Source organism: Phaethon lepturus, unplaced genomic scaffold (genome assembly GCF_000687285.1).
Source record: "Phaethon lepturus isolate BGI_N335 unplaced genomic scaffold, ASM68728v1 scaffold21692, whole genome shotgun sequence".
NCBI lineage: Eukaryota > Metazoa > Chordata > Aves > Phaethontiformes > Phaethontidae > Phaethon > Phaethon lepturus.
This window is the reverse complement of record NW_010524384.1, coordinates 17,888-38,143: the sequence shown is the minus strand read 5'-3', so window position 1 is coordinate 38,143 and position 20,256 is coordinate 17,888. Positions and strand designations below refer to the sequence as shown.

The 20,256-nt window shown below is 38.1% G+C and overlaps 2 protein-coding genes across 2 annotated transcripts in view; one reads left to right on the top strand and one right to left on the bottom strand.

Moving 5' to 3' along the window:
- The window catches only part of LOC104617190 (ubiquitin-associated domain-containing protein 2-like), a 34,727-nt gene extending 33,364 nt beyond the window's left edge, over nucleotides 1–1,363 (bottom strand). The window contains exon 1 of the mRNA XM_010282437.1: nucleotides 1,246–1,363. The gene's annotated coding sequence lies outside the window, so the exon portion shown is untranslated. The remainder of the gene's footprint in view (nucleotides 1–1,245) is intronic.
- Nucleotides 1,364–10,853: 9,490 nt separating this feature from the next.
- On the top strand, nucleotides 10,854–19,811 carry GPR183 (G protein-coupled receptor 183). The gene is made up of 2 exons (XM_010282436.1): nucleotides 10,854–10,960; nucleotides 18,707–19,811. The coding sequence occupies exons 1-2, from the start codon at nucleotides 10,920–10,922 to the stop codon at nucleotides 19,809–19,811; spliced, it is 1,146 nt and encodes a 381-aa protein (XP_010280738.1). The 5' UTR covers nucleotides 10,854–10,919.
- Nucleotides 19,812–20,256: the final 445 nt, after the last annotated feature.

Here is a 20,256-nt window from a genome sequence, read left to right as displayed (position 1 = left end):
GACTAGGGAAAGAGTGACTTGAGATAAGGGCAGAGTTTACAACTGAGGAGAAGGCAAATTCTTTTTCCCTCAGCCTCTGTGTGATGGCAGCAACCGTTCTGTACACAGCAGGGAAAGATGCAGTGAAGATCCAGTGATTAGAAACAGCAGTGATCTGTACCGCAGGTGGTGTGTGTATGAAAGCAAAAAGGCAAAGGACATGATGGAAAAGAGCTCAGATGGTATCTGGCTTTCCCAAAGACCAGAATACTAGTGGTATCGATGGGTTTGGAAGAGAGGAAACAAGATTCCTGCAAGATCAAGAAAATAAGGCGCTGGAGCAGAAACGGAAGGAATCCAAAGGCTCAACAACAAAATGGATGAATGAAATGTTTATGTGGAGCACGAGTCAATATTCTGAAACTGCCCATTCACTCTAAAATACTCTCTACCACACTTCATCTAACTATGGGTACTAGTTACTAGAGTTATTTTTGAGTCCCTGGAATATATAAAAATGAGTACAACTTCTCAGAAGTTTGCAAGTCTCCCGTTGCATAATTCAGGTTGTAACATGAGTGTCTATTCATTTCTAGGCTGTTAGTTGGGTGGTTTTGGTTGTTTTTTTGAACAACTACTGTCTTTCTGTACCAAGTACCTATATTTTTCCACTCATATTTAACATACTACATGATATTGCTGTGCTCTACATTACATTATTTTAAATTACCTGGCACATGGTAATGTTTGATATACAAATAATATTAATTTATATAAATGTGGAATTGAGACAAAACCTGGATTGTTTACTGACAGTCTTACCATAGAAAAATACTGTATTCTATAGCTTTGTTTGAGCTCTAACAGACAAGGGGAAAATAAACAAAATCAAGAATATGAGTGAGTTAGAAAGCTGAAAGATACATATGCCTTAGCATCAGGTTCCATTTTCATCTATTTTCATCTAGTTCATTTTGTTGACAAAAAAAAAAAAAGAGTTGCAGAATTGTCTATTATGTTTTCCTGTGCAAGAGAATCAAGACAGAAGACAATGGAAGAACAGATCACCTGCCCACCACTTCAGCATGTAGAAATGCATACTAGCAACACATGTTTTTCAATATTTTAGTTGATGGGACAGTCACTAGCTAAACATATGTGGAATCACATATGTGGAAGCATCAAAATCCATAGATGAACATATAGAAATACTAATTACTACATTAGTAATTCATTAAAAGATGAACAAGCAAGTACATACCATACCTGTAAACCCAGTATATAGACCAGTGTCTTGTTTGTGATAGAAAAGTAGCCTAATACTTGTGTCACCTGCACTCTTGGAATGGAGAAATAAAATGGTACAAACAGCGCAAACACAGGACCCAAGCTGCAAAAAGAAAGATACAGATGATTAATGAGAATGCCACTAGCAACTGTAGTGTAAAACAATCAAAAGTAATTAATTCTAAGTACATAACAATCAAAATGTAATACCACCTTGCAAGCTAATGTCTTTTTTGGGTAGCAATGATTAGGTGACTTCTTGTGTTCAGGATAACAGATTCATTAGCAAATAATGAACCACTAGTCTTTGGCAAATATCCTTCCAAAGAAGAAATAGGTGACAAAAAGTATCTAATTTCCAAATATTTGTGACTGGAGGCAGCACGGAAGGCAACATATTTAGACTGTTTCTATAAAATACAGCACACAAGAACTCTTCTCTCCCACATCAGAACGAAACTTCTTTGATCCAAGTGGACAAATGGTAAGGATTATATATATCCCAAAAGGTCATAGAAATCATTTCACTTATTAAGTTAAACTTCATATTCACCTAGGTTTAAGGTGTTAGAGGATTGCCAATAGACTTCAGTATTTAAGATGGGAATATTGACAATTTGACTTAACTTCCCTTTGCCAGTGACTTCCATAGCTCTACAAACAACTAACTTTCTTTAGGGTCCTCACGTAAATCACAGCACAAGATGTTTATTAAGTTTCTAAACCCTCCCTGGAAGCAGCTTCATAGCATTTAAGAGTCAAGCACCTTTTACAATGACCAGATTATCTAGATTGAACTTGTGAACACAAACCAGTCCATTTCATCCATATACCCAGATAAAAAGCCTGCGCTCCTCACAATAAAACACCCAGAAAACTAAACCGTATATTAAAAGCAACAGGAGAGGCCACAGCAGAGCCAAAGGCCTGGATGTGTGAGATTCTAGAAGAAAAACACTTCCTAGGATGGAGAAGGGGAAGGAAAAAAGGTCACTTCAGGTAGACACGACCTGCTCCACTGGCGGAGCTGCGGCGGCGGTGACTGGCAGGCAGCGAGCTGCAGGCAGCGGGAGGCTGCCTGCGAAGTGCATCTCTTCCCCCGCTGAATCCTCACCCGTGGTTCTGCGCTGCCTTGCGTCCGACAGGCGTGGGATGCTGCACAGGGTAATTTTTCACTGCTCACCAGCTTATCAAGACTTTCACGAGCTGCAGTTTCCACAGGCCTTTATGTGAAAGAGATCTTAATATACTCAGTGGGAATCCTGCAAACAGCACAAACCAGGACCCAAACGACCCGAAGTGCTCACTCAAAAATACATTTCCCTTCCGGAGGAGCTACTGATAGGAGTAATACTATGTGAAATGATGGTCTGAATATTAAAACTTACATTTCCTGAGCAACTGCCGAATGCAACACCTACAGTGATGAAAAAAAACCCTCTTCAAGTATTATTTTTACTCACTTTATAGGCTGTGGCTTAAGAGCATTTCGTTATCATTTTGTTTGTTATATTTGGAGTTCAGCTTGCTGAAAAGCTTCCTCTCTGAGGACTTAAATACAATTTAATTATAGAACATTTTTAATATCCTCCATTTAACACACACAGACGCACTTGAATATATAGAGAATGCTAACTCAGAAACTACTGAAAAGTGTTCAATTTTGCATATAATCCTCCTTACATAAACAAAACCCACCTGTGTAAACATGTAAGCATATATTTTGAGAAGCTGTAGGAGTTGATAGGCACAGCTACAAGAGTGCCACATACAAAAATAATTCTTCATCAGAAATGCTTCCATTGTAGACAATATTCAATGAAGTAAATCAGGTTTTATCAGTGAAGAGAGAAGAAAAACAAAGAAAACAAGATATTTTCCCCTCTTAGGAAAGTAATTTTACATTATTTCTTTCTACTCTTGCCAAATGACCTGAAGGAATACCAAATTTGTGGCATGCTTTTCAGGTTTTATTCCTCCTGTGATAAACAGTGACTCAGACACAGAGATTTCACATGCAAGACTGCACTCAATCATAAAATGGGAAAGTACAAAAAGGAATTTCCCATGACTGCAAATGTGTTTTAAAAAGAGGTTAGAAAATATCGAAAGGTTCCTTAAATGTTAATATTCACCATTACTGTCAACACAGACCACAGAAAGCAGCACCCTCTATGTAACTCAAAGCCCAGTGTCTGACACTGCCCAGAACCTGACAGTCTGGAGGAAGTAGATGAAACTTAGTGATGGACCTTTTTGCCTAATACAGTAAGTTCGTAGGCACCACAGATGTACGCCTCCAAAGACACCAGATTTTGTTTTTTTAGACAGAGTTCACACCTACTATAAACAGGTATTACACAAATATCCATTCAGTTATCTTTTTAAAAAATGTCAAAACTAGTGCCTTTCAAAATATTTTGTGAAATTCGTTTGTACAGGTGAATCCACTGAGTGAAAATTGATTCCTATTAATTTTAAGTTTTTGCCCTCAACTTTCATTACTTCCGTACTTCTACTTGGAAAATTTCATTTAACCTTTTCTGCTGCCTTCAGAATTTTCTATGCATTATTCATGCCTTGTTTTAGAATATCTATATGGATATGCTGCTCATCTACAGAGGGTCTTTCAGAGAAGCTATCTATGAAATGACACTAGAATATGACTGACATAGTAAGTGACAACAAAGGGATGGCTAAGGAAAATGTGGACCCACCACCTGGTGGAAAAAGGGACCTAGTGACAAAGGACATGGAAAAAGCCAAGGTACCCAGTGCCTTTTTTGCCTCAGTTTTCACTGGTTAGTTTTGCCCTCAGGCCTCCCAGGTCCCTGAGCCTCCTGTGGGACTGGAGCAACACCTGCTGTAAAGGAAGACAGGGAGCTCTTGAGCCCACTGGCCATACAGGAGTCAATGGGACCAGAGGGGATGCACCTCAGGGTGCTGAGGGAGATGGCTGACGTTACTACCACTGAAACATGGTGGTGATCAGGGCAGATTCCTGATGACTGGAAAAATGCAAATGTCACACCCATCTTCAAGAAGGGCAAGAAGAGGACTCAGGCAGCTACAAGCCTCACCACTGTCCTTGGGAAACTTATAGAGCAAATCTCCAAGAAGGCATTTCCAGCCATACAAAGGACGAGGCGATTGCTAATAGCCCATATGGATTTACCAAGGGTAACTCTGGCGTTGAGGATAAGGAAGGGGAAGGCAGCAAATATTGTACGCTCTGACTTTAGGATGGCCTTTGACTCAGTCTCCTCTAGTGTCCTTGAAGAAAAACTGGGGAGATACGGTCTGGATAAGCAGGCTTGAGGGAAACTGGCTGCACTGCCAGACTGTTCAACCAGCAGTACAAAGTCCAAGTGGCAGTCAGTTACCAGCAGCTTCCCTCAGGGATCCACACTGGTTCCAACACTATCTATTGCCTTTATTAATGACCTGGATGTTGTGACAAAGTGCACTCTCAGTAAGTTGGTGAATGACATCAAATTGGAGGGAGCAGTCAACATGTTGGAGAGCAGGGCCACATTCAGATACTCCTTGACAGGCTGGAGAAATGGGACAGGAACCTTATGGAGTTCAACCAAAGCAACTGCAGAGTCTTCCACCTGGGTTGGAATAACCCTGTGCAATGGTATAGACTGGCTAGAAAACCAATTTGCAGACAAGGAGCTGAAGAATCCTTTGAATGTTAATCAGCAGCTTGCCCTTGCAGGAAAGGCCAACTGCATACAGGGCTGCATTATGAAGACCATAGTCACTACGCCAAGAGAAGTGATTGTTCAGCACTTCTGAGCCTGAACCTGAGTCATTGTGTCCACCTTTAGGCTCCTCGCTTCAAGAACAGCGTTGATCTACTGTCCAGCTGGGGATAATGATGGTCCAGTACCATACCAGGTTGCCTGGAGCTAGAATCTACATCCTCAGAGATACAGCCTGGACACACAGCCCTAAGCAACCTGTTGTTGGACATGCTTTGAACCCAGGGTTGAACTAGATGGCTGCCAGAGGTCCTGTCAAAACTACGCTACTCTGTTATTCTGTGAATAATCAAAGCCTTGTTCTGGAAGCTCATGATCACTGGAGGGCTTTCTGTTCCTGTATTTCATTAGACAGGTACAAACATCCAACCATGTACTGTAAATAAAAGGACTGGTTCTCAATTCTTGAAATTATGTTAATTAATTGTTTGGTAATATATAGTCAGATTCAACATCTACTGGAAATATAGTGGAAAATATACTCTTACTGAGGGACTACTTCAATTCTCTCTTTTCCTTCACTTCACTCGTTTCCTCTTATTTTTGCTTTTCCCTTCATCCCTTTCAATCTCCTTTCCTCTCCTTTCTCTCCTTTTCCAGAGACCTTCGTCCTGACCCTTTGTTCATTATACTATGAGAATATCAGGAACGTCCTTTTAAGTGCCATGATTAACCCCTACTAGAAACTTGAGATCTCTGTCGCAGAAAAGGGCCATAGACACAAGTACATGCTGACTTTAAACTGAGTTTATGCCCACTTCATATTTAAGAAGTTAATTTCAGTCATGTGGGTTAGAAAATAAAATTTTCAAACAAAACAGAAAATGTTAAAATCTGAAAGGTTAAATTCTAGAGTTTGAACACTCTATATGGACAACATGTCCAGCCCAAAGGTGGACTAGGTACTGTAATAGCAGGCTCTACAACAATTACATCCTCATTTCAAAAAGCATGTTGAATTTCAACATTTGCAGTGAAAAAGAAACACAGCAGACCAGATGGGAACATTCTACATCGTACGAAGTGATAAGATTGGTTTTGCATGGAGAAAGAAACAATAACCTTGAAAAAAATAAACCAGAGATGTAGAAACTACCGGCAGAGAAGAAAGAATCAGGGGCAAGCACTTCTCATAAGAGAAACTTGCTACTTAAAATTTAAAAGGGTGACTTAAATGCAGATTAAAATAAAACACTTTAACATTAGTAAATATATGCAAAAGATACAGAAAAAATGGTTTTAAAATGTATGAACAAACGGGTAGAAAGCTAAATGTTACTTCTGCAAAAATATCTGCTGTTGTCAATGGAAGTTCTGCGGGATTAAACTTGCAGAAATAACCTGTTATTTTATTCAGAATGACTCATTGCGCTTACTAACTGCGGTGCTGTATTTTTCTTCATTTAAGTTCTTCATAAAAACAGCAGCCTCACAAATTCACAACCACGTATTTTTGGGGGGACTAAAATATCAGTTATAAAGGCAGCTGCAGATAATACAGAGCATGTAAACAGTGTGCTTGTAATCCAAGCTACTAAGTTATTTCAGTGCTCTGCATTCCTACAAGCTGTTTGTAGGAACTGCCATATTACACTTAAGGTGTCATCTTTTATTCCAAAAATGTTAAACATTCTCAATAACATTCCTTAAAATTCAGTAAGCCCCTGGAAAAGAACCACCCTTGATAGTTGGGATCCTCTGCCTGGTGGAGCCCAGGACTCAGAGGAATCATCTGTTGCACTGAACCCTTTTGCTACGCATGAGCTGGACACCCCAGTGCCTGAGGCCTCTCAATACCAGCAAAAGGTTTGAGGTACATTACCCAATACTCCTGTATCTAACTGCCAATATTGTACAGGAATGCAGGAAGAAAGCAGGGGAAAAAAAAAATCAAGACGACAAAACTTGAAGTTGTGCATCTTGAGCGGAAAAGAAAGGCTCCTCCTGTCCACGGATATCTCAGCAGAACCACTGCAGCTTTGGGTTCATTAAAATATGAGACCACTCAACGAACTGACTGAACACTTTACAATCCCCTCATGAAGACAGACATCAGGCACCTACCTCCTAAAAAATGCTTTATTTTTTAATACCAAGACTATCCAACAATTTATTCCGTAAACTGGTCAGCTCCATTGCAAACCCATTTCAAGTTCCTTTCCCTTCCCATTGGTGAGCTAATCCAGACCTTTCCTCTTCTGCTGGCTAGAAGCTTTCTTCCAATTTCAGTTTTAATTTATTCATAATTATTAAGATGCTAACATATGCAATCATTATTCTTTAGCTTTTTCTTTAAAGATCAGTTAATCCTATCTCCCCTAAACATTTGTTGTGCAAAGTTGACTTACAGTACCTGACCATTTTTATTCTACCAGCCTGCTGCAACGTATAGCATAAAATTTCTTCAGTTAGGCATTCACAATATAATGCCCTCAGGCAAGAAATTACTGCAGACCATCAAAGAATTATTCAGCTTATAGCACTATGAAGATATTTATTTTTTTTAATCAAGGCCTCTGTCCTTTATTTAATCTATGATTAGCACGCTGCCACTCATGTGAAGACCAAAGTATGGAGATACAGACAAAACCGAGGGAATGGTACAGGAATGGCTGACCAAACCCTGTGCCACAATTGAGTACAGTATCACAGGGGCAACTATTTATCCTTAACTGGTAAGTTATCACTGTCAGCTAGGTGTTACAGAGTTAGTTACCCATGCTTACCTACTGACAGCTGCTGCTCTGCATCACATGTCTGCAGCAAGTGATTGATGGTGACAACTTACCAGGTAGCTTTGCTTTCATGACTGATCATATTAACCAACCCAGAATTTGAGTTCAGCAAGAGAGAGGAGCTTACACCTTTCTAAAAGGCAGCGGTCCCCAGTCAATCCCATACCGAGCTAAGTCTGGCAGACTGGAGCTAGTCTGGAGCTAGGCGGAAGCCATATGGAGGCAGAAGGAAATGTTGAAGGGATTTAGATGTGGAGTACTTTGTTGAGGAGGTACAGTTCAACAGCTGTACTGAAATTTTTAGTGTTACAAGTTTATCTAAGTTTGGGTGCTTAATTTCTTCTTCTTCGTCTAGATCAACCTAACACATTTTATATGGCTTCTATATGGCAGAGTTACCATGAGTCATTGGTGAGTCATCATTTACTGTTCCTCTAACTCAAGTCACTTGAGAAATCATGTCTGTCCACAAATAAAAAGGCAGGACTCAGCTACAGGTTAGTTCTAGACACCTGACCTGTGTCCCAGAAACAAAAGGAGTTAGTTTTGGAAGGACAGGCAGCTTTGCAGTTAAGAAACAGGCTGGCTGGATTAATTTTCTGGTTGCTCCATAAAACACCCTGTGTAATTTGTAAGTAATTTCTTACCTTGGGTAGTAGCTCTCTAGATATAGAATTGTAAAGCTAAATCCAGTACCATTTGTAAGCTGCCCAAATAGAGTAGGGACTAAGTAAGCAGACAGAAAATAAATCATCACAGGCATCATAACATACTGGTCAAAATATTAACTGCACTGCTTTGATGTCGCCATCTCCGAAAGTAGCAAATTAGTATATTAATTTACATGTTACTCTCCTTGCATGCCAAAAGCAAAACAGCAATCTTTTGCACACAAATGGTAAAACCAAACATATATGATGCTTTTTGGCATGCACCATTTCTTGGTTTAAATATTCAAATTCTGGGACACTCAAACAGACATTGGAGAAACAGCAGCTGCCTAAGAACAGAAAACAAATAAGCTAGAAGGATAAATAGTGAGTGAAAGGATGCAACCTGTATCATTTAGTTCAAGCAATTAACATCACACCATGTTAGGCTGGATTGGTAGCTAATACATCAGTGTGACTCAAAGGGTACAATCAAGTAATGTATCTTAATCAAAGGAAGGCAATAGTTTATCAGATCAGAGCAGGAAATGCATATTGGCATTATTTTATAACGGTAAGACTATTTTGAAATAAACATTTCCTTCAAGAAGAAGCTGTGGTACTAATGTCAGCCCTTGAGTAAAGACTACTACATGCCTGTGTGTCTCAAAATTTCCCATTCCTACTACGTATTTTTGCTGCTGGACAGGGAGCCACATTGCAGTATTACTTTGTGTACATATGAAGCAAGTTTCCTGTGCAATTCCCCTTTAAACAGTTTTTAATTCTCATTACTTCACTTAAAGAGATTATACTATATTAATAATAATATATAATAATCAAATCAAGAATATAATAACTATTACGACTAATTATATAATATATAATATTTGGAATATAATAATAATTAAGACTAATTAAAAAATAATTAAAAAACAAGAAAGGAAAAAACCCCAAATAAGAGCAGTAAGTTCTCTCAAAGACTTTCTGAATCTGGGGTTAGAAGATAAATGCCCCATAAAAACTAAGGTGCTGACAGCCGTCGATCGAGCCCTTCAGCTCCCTGGCATCTAAGGGCAATCAAGCCATGTCTGCACTGTGAGTTCAGCACCCCAAAAATCAATGTATAGTGACAACTAAATGCTCCAAGTGGGCACAACAGTAACTCACCAGGCTTTATTTCATTCTGCCACAGCAAGAACATTTCCCATAAGATGAGGTACATTTAGTAAAGTTTAACTTTGTCATTAGATCTGCATTTACTTTAGGCTTTCTGATGAGATGGACATATTAGTTGAGATCGTATCTCTGCATGCCTCCAGCACTGCAATGTCAGCAAATGCTTGTGCCGTGAACACAGCCCGAACATTTCCAAAGAGGCATTCCGCCCTCTGAATGGGTTGAACCCCTGCCAAAAATAGCATCATCATGCCTACTTGCTGATTCTTTAAAATCAGGCCACTTAAATGAGGCCACTTTGAAGATAAATAGCCCTTTGCAGTCATGAACGATCAGTATGAGTTTTTGGGGAAAATCCCAGGTAACTGTCAACCACAGCCTCTAACAGCAAACGACAGGATTTTCCACCTATCTCTGATCTCCAAAATCCTCTTAATAAACACACAACTTCACTCTTAGATCAATGTTCTTTACCCAGAAACAAGCTTATTCCAGGTAACAATGGGTTACCTCACAGTTTGACATCCCATTCCTTTCCTATTCCCTAGCCACCCATTCTCATCAATATAATTTTAGGGGAATCAGATTTGTCTTTTAAAAGTTTATCTCTAATGTATTTACCTTACTTATGTATTAATATTATTATTATTATCATCATCATCCTTGCTCAAAATGCAATAAACAGCTTACAAAGGCACACATCCTCATTAATCTCTGAAACCACCGGAGTTCTTCAACTCCCTTATATATTTTCAAAGGGCATTTCTGTAAAGCCTCATCATTACAATACTAAAACAGTGCTGGGAATGTACATGGGCTGACGAGACATCTGTTTTTACACGGCATCTCAGTATGCCTCAGTTCTGAAGTTTTCTTGTGCCGTGTCAGATCTGATCAGTAAGAAGCAGTTTTAAAGCGTGTACTGATCATACAGCTCTTTGCTGCAAACTACACTTAAGTTATTTTTAAATGCATATGGCATATAAACAAAGTTTTTCACTCAGGGATTTTAGTTGGTCAACAATTAGTCAACTAAACCTCTGGGTAAAGTCCCTTCTATAAAAGTCAGTAATGCGTAACTTCAGGGGGTAGGCGGGAGGGTTGTTTCTAATTACTCTCTTTGGACAGACTAATTGTAAAAGGATTAAAAATAGATACTTTCACATCCCATAAAACAGTAGGCAGTAAATCAAGACCAGCATACACACAAGGGGTTTTTTTTAAGCACTTGAAAAAACCTACCCCTCCCACAAAGAGACTCACGTAATCACTCCTGAAAACAATGTGCAAGAGTAAACTTTCGCAGTCAAGATATCTTACTAATGCCCTTAACTGCTCAGAGGATCCAAGAAGCTACAGACATGTAAGTACAGAAAATAATTAACTTTTAAATTATTTTTTTTCAGTGAACAACAGCAAACAATTCCAGAAAGATTATTTATTTTTTGCATTATACTGAATATTTTCATGTGGTAGGAAGGATAAATGATCTTTGGATGGGAGGGACAAGGCTTATTTCAGAAATTCTGTGATATTTTATGTACACATATTAATATGCTGCCAGTTAATTTTTACTTAAAGGCTCTGTTGAGCCACAGCATCAACAAGTTATTTCAAGTCCTTTCTTATAATACAGCCTTTCAACAACCACAGGGAAACATTCGCTACTGCATTAGCTTAGACAATTTTTTAGTAATAGTAATTTAAATTATACTAATGCAGAAATAACTACTGTACAAGTAGTAAGGAAAGCACTGCAGTTCTTAAGTCAGTCACTGAACCTTGCAGAATAATTTAATAGTAGGAGAGAGCCTTAAAACAAATCCATACTGTGTTCATAAATGCATAGCTTGCTCTATCACATGGTGCTCCTTGTCTATGAAACAGCTTTTATTATCAGCTCAAGAACTCCCCAGTCACTCTTCTCACATCTAAATATTGCAACAGAACGTTTTAAGAATTCAAAGTTTTATGAGCTGATTCCTCTTCTACCTTCTGACATGCATTTCTTTCAAAGTTTTTAGAAGGAATTCTTTTTCTGAATCGCAAATCCTTCTCCTTTTTACTGATCTTCATGCCACAAAGCTAAAGAAATATTACAAGTGATACAATTTTTATACAACTTCCCAATTAAAAAGGACTGATTTTTCTTATTATACTGGCAAAACAAGACAGACTGTTGAACAGACAATAAATCAACTATCACTTATCTTAAAAAACAGAGACGGCACACGTGCCTTTGAGCACAGAACGTAAGAAGTCTGTCTAACATTTTAATGTAATGAATAATAAATTTAAGCTAGAGTTATGAAGTTGTAATCCCTAAAATTAAAGACTGTACCTATACAGGTTCCATATCACCCAGGAGAAAAAAAAAAATCATGTAAAAGGTGTACATGTCTTCTACTACTAAACCACAAGTTGCTATTAAACCCCTTTTTTCTTCTCCTTGCAGGAATGTAATTGTCAGTGGCTCAGGTTTATATTTTGTTTATTTGCGATATTTTAGGCTCTCTCCTTTTTACATTTAGTATACTTAGGCAAGTAAGCTGAAGGGAGGTTAATCGTCTCAGCATCAGCATAGCTCTTCACATTAGCATGTATCTTTGGCAGAGATGACTTATGTTAGATAGGTCTCACACTTTTCATAGGACAGATCACGTTTGGAAAGAGAGATCCAACAGATAAGAGCGAGACGTGTAAACTTCAAATTACTTCCACTTCTTCTTTAACTAGTTATGCAGCGTTTCAACTCAACTTCTTTACTTCCATTTTGCTTACTGTAGCTTCTATTATTTTTAAGCACCAAATATAACTGTCATTCAACTTTGCAAAGTCTATAGTAAAAGACAAAAGCAATTTGCATCTGCAAATTCCGTTAAGCACTTAAAGAATATTATAATTTTTATATCCGTTATTAAGACAATTTCATTCATGAAATGCATACTCGGGCTTCTCTGATGTGTGGCTTACAAATTTGGCTTTAGTACTCCAACAAATTTGGGTGTATACCAAGGAAGAATAAAAGCACTAGCCTGGAAACTATCTCACCAAAACTAGCTGTGAGTTGCAACCTGAGGATTCAGTCTTCAGGTCATTAGGCATACTCATTGTCATTTAGGACAGAAAACTCAACAGCTTTTGCAAAAAGGTAAATTAACACAACGCACTAGAAGCATATGAGTGTTAAAGTATTAGAAAGAAACAGGAAGATTTAGGACACGCCTGTCTCTTGCCTCAGCTTTTATTAAACCACGTGTAGCTCCCAAGCTGCCAATACATACACCTAGATATATGTACCTTAGGTATATGTTCTTTCTATATTAACAAAGCATTCTACTATGCATGCACACTTTTTAACATACATAACTTAGTTGAATCAAGTCTTTTTCTCAAACAGAGAAAACACTACAGTTAAGATGACTTGTATGGTAAATCAGAAATTCAAGCAGTAAATATGACTGGTCAACAGAAAATGATTAATTTTAGAGATTAAGGAACAAATTAAACCTACATAACCACAGCACTGTGTATTTCCCATATTCTACTGTTTTAAAACTCTTTACACAGCTTACATCTATTGAGGACTGTGAGCTCAGAAAATCCTCAGGTTAGGCACTGCAGGGAACAAGAAGTCTCTTTCCCGACCATTCCTTTTAAATGATTTATAATCTTAATGCATACATAAACAACATTACTTTTTGTCAAAGAAATGTTGTCCATCTCAAAGTGACTAAACCATACTATGTATAGAGTTAGGAGAGATCTTTCTAATGATCTGCTGTGCCTTTCCAATAATTTAATTGGTAACCCTCTTAAATTAGCTACTGGACAGTTGAATCAGGGATTCATCTCCAAAGAATGAAAATTACGAAGAGAGACAGACAAATCACACATTAGATTAAAAAACACAGTTAAAGCCTTCTACAATTCCCTGTTGCACTGAAAAGATCGATGGTGCTCCTTCAGCAAAAGTGGGAGATGAGAAGCAGCAGCACACTGCTTGCACATAATCCAAACCCATACAATCTAAGGTTGCAACACTGCAATTGCTGGCTCATAGCTTAAGTCTATGCTTGTTAATACTTAAATGTATGTAACATTATGATACCACATGTAAAGCTTATCATATATGCACAACTCTATGAACCAGGGCTTTGGATTACATAGTGCTTCCAGACTGGAGCCACCATTCTTTTCCTCAAACACCTTTTGCAGTGGGGACTCGACTCTGAGCTGGGCCCTTGGGTACTGTAGTATAAATGTAAAACAAATTAATAATGCCAGCCAAACGTTTTCACAGAAAACCAATCTCCTAAAAGAACTTATTTTCTTTCTTTGATGAGATTACAAAATTGGCTTAGCAAGGTACCTGCACAGATTTCAGACATGCTAGATTTTGTAAGAAGCTTGACATGATACTGTGGTTTTTTTTTCCCCAAGTGGGTACTACTGCTATCAAACATCAAGAAAGCACACAGAATAGACTAAAAGCTGGTTAGCTAACAAATCACATAAAGTAATTGGCTAAAGAAAAACTTTTTTCCATTGGTGGTCAGAAAGCAAATACAAAGCTAAGACTCGAAAAAGGCAAGTGAGAGAACAATAAAGAACAACCTACACTGGTTGCAAGCCTAGACATAATATTAAAATTAATTTTACACTCTCCCAGGCATAAGGTCTTCGCAGGTAGAAACAGAGAGCAATGGCCATTCCCCTAGACTGGAAATATCCTAGGACACAGTGAATTTGAGAAGTACTCCAGGATCACAGTGAACTAACTTCACAAGCTACACAACTCTATCTTGGATATCCAATCAACTGAGCAGAAAAAGCAGGGACATAGTGGTGAGTATTCTTCCAGGTACACCGACACCAAGAGCCATCTGGAACCCACCTCCTGTGTGGGACAAAGCTGGGGTTAGAACAGACGTCACAGGACCATTTTGCCTTGTGGTGAGACATTTTAGAAGTTCACCTTGAATTGCCAAAATCATGAGATTGTATAAAGGGCAAAGGCTCAACACAAACAGCAATTGCAAATTCATTTCAGAGAAATTTAAACAAGAAACACCCACATTTTTTAACAGGGAGGTTGACTGACCAAAAACAACAAACGGGTAATTTGCTTTCTCTTCAGTTTTCCAAATCAAGCCCAAACAGCATTTTCAGAAATACGCTTTAAATGAAAAGTTAGTGGAAGCCATACACAAATAACTAAAGTAATAACATAACCTGGATTATACAGGAGGTCACATTAAATGAGTAAGTGGTCAGTGTCACTGAGTATCATGTGTCTGCAGACTAAGAAAATGTTAAAACCTGAACAACCTTCTTTACAATACTGATATACAGACAGGAATTTTAAATACTATATACCTTAAAATTCTGCATGTACCTCTATGCAAAACAATTGTGACAATGTTTTCTAAAATTATTGAATTGGTATGGTCAATTAATGTTATATTTTTTCAAGTATATACTTCAAAATAGCATCATTAATAAACTCAGAAAGACACTGGGGAGGAGTATTTAATCCAACAATCTAGAAGAGCAAACATTTTGGTAGAGATTCTAGAGGGTGGCTTCAATGGTGCATCTGGATTTGGGACAGTAAATGGCCATGTTCTGATAAGGTATTCAGGCACACAGCTCATTAAAATCAGTAAGAATCAAGTCCAGCTAGGATGAGGTTTGCAGCAGTAAGGAGGTAACATTCACCACTTTTGCTCCAAGAATGCAAAACACACAAAAAGTATGCAAAATGGGCCTGCTGTTGATTTTTTCAGATACGTTCTGTGGAGGATGTCATATGCTCTGTATGTATTAAGCTGATCACCAAGGATTGCTGCCAAGAAATGAACAGCAACCTGACACAAGGAATAGGATTTAAAAAAAAGTCTTGTCTGTCTTAATAGTCTAGACACCTTTTAGGAAGAAAGTACTCTTTTAAATGCAGCCCTGGTCAAGATTGACAATAAAAAGTGAAATACCTGCTGAGGTGAATGGAGTTCATCCAACAACAGTAAGAGCTCAGATGTACAAAGAAGTTACCATAGCTCAGGTGAAGTGCATTAAGTTGTCAGATGGTAGCAACTTTATCATCTGGGCCACAAACCAGATACAGTATCTCAGTTTTGTTTTGTTTTTTTTTTTTTCTTTTAATTAGATATATTCAGGTAATAGAGCACCTAGACACCAAGGTAACCGCTCACAAATGCCTGTACATACCCACATATGGAGAAAATACTACTACTCATCTAGAGTGCTCCCTATATGAAAGACAAAATATTTTGGGGATAACAGAGGATCAAAAAGGACACTTTCCCCACCCAGGGCTGACTCCCACAGCAGGCAGAAGAGCCTGCTGACATCCTCTGCCCTACGAGCTGTGGTCCTCCAGCTTTCTTCTCACCTGTTCGTGGCCCGTTTCTCCTGCCGTGGAACGCCTCCCCCTACAGCTAGCACCGCGGAGAGACACAGGCTCTCTCTCAGCTAGGACTCCTCCTCAATGGAGCCACGGTTTTATGCGAGGCTGAACATCCTATTTTGAGCAACAACAAGTTCTAGATTAATTGATTACACTAAAGATCTGACTTCATAGCACAAAATTAGGTAACATGCATTTTATGAAATTCTACTCTTGATGTAAAAAAAAAAAAAAAATCACTGAAACGGTGGAATTTTTCCTACACCATAGCTAAATGTGTTTGTATAATAGATAAGTCTACATTTTACAAACATTTACAGAACGACAAATGAATGGATGTGACAATTACGCACATTATTTATGAACCAAAACTATTACAACTTTACAGTGAAAATAAAATTACGCAGTTAAGATGCTGTAGCTAGTTACTGAAATAGAACTGTTTATCGTAAATCTTAGATTATATGTTTAAGAAATTATTTTACCTAAATTTCAAGGAAAAGATGATATATGTCATGCTAGGAGTGCGAATAAGTAATAGAAGCATTTTAATAAGAGAAACAAAACAAAATACCTCACTGACTCTTATCCAGCTACCCACACAAACCCACAACATTTTCTGCAAAAAGCAGTCTGCTACACTTAGGTAGAATAAGAGCCATCCTACAGGCTCCTAGAAGAGGAAAGACGAAATAGCAGGAAAGTATACCAGAACTATCCTCAGGGTAATAACTACTGTATTAATCAAGCATCAAACACACTAACACCAAGATACTGTAAACGATGCAGAATTAACTAACATAAAATTACAGGCATTCTTAAATCTGCACTACAGCTGGAGTTGCTATTCACCAGTCTAATTCCTGTATTCAAACCACAGAACTCCCACTTTACATTTTACTTCCAACCCTGAATGCAGTATTGCCACCTCCTGACACATGGTACATACTTCGGGTATCTAAGAATCAGAACATTGTATGTCTATCAGTCAAAAATCACTCACCTGTCTTTCCTACTGGCTGTGCAACACAGCAGGCATAGATTTCATATACTATCTGGATGCTAAATTTCTTCCTTCAACATATGTAATGTAACTCATTTATGTATTTTAATACAAATCATCCACTATCTGCAGGTTTACTGTTTACAGAGAACCTTACACACCCCTGCTAACCTAGCCAGAAGTCTGATCAGGCTGGCTTATCACACAGTATGTGTGGCAGGTACATTAACTGTGAACAACCTGAAATAAGTAGGACAATCTCCTCAAAACATTAAGTAAGATATTAACCTTTTAATGCTTTCATAAGTTAATAAAAGGATAGAGTCATAGAATAGTTTGGGCTGGAAGGGATCTTGAAAGGTCATCTAGTCGAACCCCCCTACAATGAGCAGGGACATCTAGATCAGGTTTCTCAGAGTCCCGTCCAGCCTGACCTTCAATATGGATAATGAATACTTTCTAAAGTGTGTAGCTTAAAACCTTAAAACTGAGAGGTATTTTCCAGTAAAACTTTTTAAAGGTACAACAGGCTACAGTTGTTGGTAAATATTGTGCGTTGAAAGGCAGATCCTCAGAAATAACCTAGATATTTTACTTAAAAGTACCAGATGGACTTAAAACTCAGGTTACAACAGATTTTATCTCCAGATAGTATTCTGCATTAAACAGAAGCAATCTTGCTTTGACTGCTGTTTTAATCCATAAATGGTGCCTCTAAAAGGCACCATTTTGCAGAACAGCTGCTCGAGGAGTTATGTTGGATGCCCCATCCTTTCTGACATTTATGCTTACATTATGTGACTGTCAACTAACAACACATCTAAGAAATATTTTGCACTGGAAGCAGTATCAACAGGATGGGGTCCTTTCTGTTTCTGAAATTCTGCTTGGATCATTTTTTGTATTTTTAAGTCCCCCAAATCACTGCCACTTTGCAGCTCTTCCAAGCTACTTCTGATTATGCAGGTTAAATGATTTCTAAAATCTACTAAATTGACAACACATAAAATATTTCAGCCGGGTTATCTCTCTTTTGCAGCACCACTAAAAAGTGACTAAAGTAGTAGTCTTGAGAATTTATGTATGTAACAATATTTGAATTGATTCCAAGAGCCAATTCTTAAAACTATTATTAAACAAGCTGAATTACTATAATGCCAATATGATTAGAATGATGAAAAAAAATAGTTTCTCCAAACAACTTAAACAATCACAATGTGAATTGTTAGAAACAAAAACTCCCTAAAAATTAACTGAAACACATTTAAAAGATTTTTTCTGCTTGTCTGACCCTTGAGGACTTCATATGATCCTTTATCATATCATTTCTTCAGACTCCTTCTTCCCTTCAGATTGCTTTAAACAGTCTCCCATCTCCTGACCTTCTATAAACTTCACTTTCGAAATACATCACATCCCTGGTTTATTATTTTGCCCGCTGTCTGACTTTTTTCAAGACAGAAGGAATTGGGATCAAAACAGAAAAGCCACTAAGAGCAATCTTTTTGTTTGTTTGTTTTCTGAAGAAGGCTTGAAAAATATTTCATCATAGTGAAGTTTCATTTCATTTTTTCACGATCTCACTTTTTGCAACAGAGGTTGGCTGTTGTTATGCAGAAGAAGTTTATCTAAATTTATTAAAATATGTTCCCTTTCGTTGTTTTTTTTCATGTTAGGTCTACTGAGCTTCCTGCAACAACAGTGGTTACAGAAATGGACACTTTCACAGCTTCTCAGACAAACAGTTCCACTTGTGACTTATATGAGCACAAAGATACAGCACGGATACTACTGTCTGTCTTCTACAGCTGCATCTTAATTCTTGGTGTGCTTGGAAACGCCATTGCCCTCACTGTCATTTTTAAAAACAGAAAGAAGATCAACTCCACTACCCTCTATTCAACAAATCTCGTCTTCTCTGATCTCCTGTTCTGCATCGCCTTGCCTACAAGGATAGCCTACTACGCCCTGGGATTTCACTGGCCATTTGGAGAAGCATTATGTCGAATAACTGCTCTCTTGTTCTATATCAACACCTACGCAGGTGTAAACTTCATGACATGTTTGAGCATTGACAGGTTTTTTGCTGTTGTCCACCCCTTCCGATACAAGATCAGAAGGATTAAATATGCCAAGGGCATTTGTGTTTTTATCTGGTTTCTCGTATTTAGTCAAACTTTTCCATTACTTATACAACCCATGTCACATGAAGAAAAAGAAAGGACTACGTGTATGGAATATCCAAACTTTGAAAAAATAGCACATTTACCATTTATACTTCTTGCTGCCTGTTTAGTAGGGTACCTTATTCCCCTGGGGATTATACTGTTTTGTTACTCTCAAATTAGCTGCAAGCTTTTTCAAACAGCCAAGGAAAATCCACTGACTGAAAAATCAGGGATAAACAAAAAAGCTATCAATACAATCATATTTGTAATTATAGTGTTCATCATCTGCTTTACCCCTTATCACGTTGCAATCATACAACATATGATTAAGAAGCTTCAGAATGAACCCTCGTGCACTGAAAAGAAAATTTTCCAGAAGTCACTCCATTACACCGTGTTTCTGATGAATTTTAACTGCTGCCTAGATCCGTTCATCTACTTCTTTGCATGCAAAGGATACAAGAGGACTGTAATGAAAATACTGAGACGACAAGTGAGTGTATCAATTTCAAGTGCTGTCAGGTCACATCACGAAGAAAGCTCACGCGACTTGGGAGAAACGCAAATGATGGTACTTGCAAAACCTTCCAATGGAAAGCTACCCGAAAAATAAAGTACACCACAGTGGAGCAAGCCTAAAGACCCAGGGTCCCCAGTAAAAGCTCATAGTGCTCCCTGTACACCAGCTTAAGTAAGATTCTGTTTCTCAGGATGTCAGGAAATCGAGGAGTGATGTTGGACTGAGAAAGAATTGTCACAGGACAGCAGGAAAACTCAGCGTTATAATTTCCTAGCTGTATCATTTTGACTGATCTCTTTATTTTTTCCAGGAAATACGCACCATTGTGAATGTTCAAATTCCATACTGCACATGTGTATGCCTGGATGTTATTAACTCAAGCAAAGACTTAGTTCAGTTTGGGTGTCTGAGAAAGGATTAAACACAAATAGCTTACAATTCAGACTGGGTACAACCAGAACCTCTGAAAATTGCAGGACCTCTAGCTGAGCTGCAATTACAGCAATGGTTTTGTTAGCCAAGTCACACAAGCAAAGGA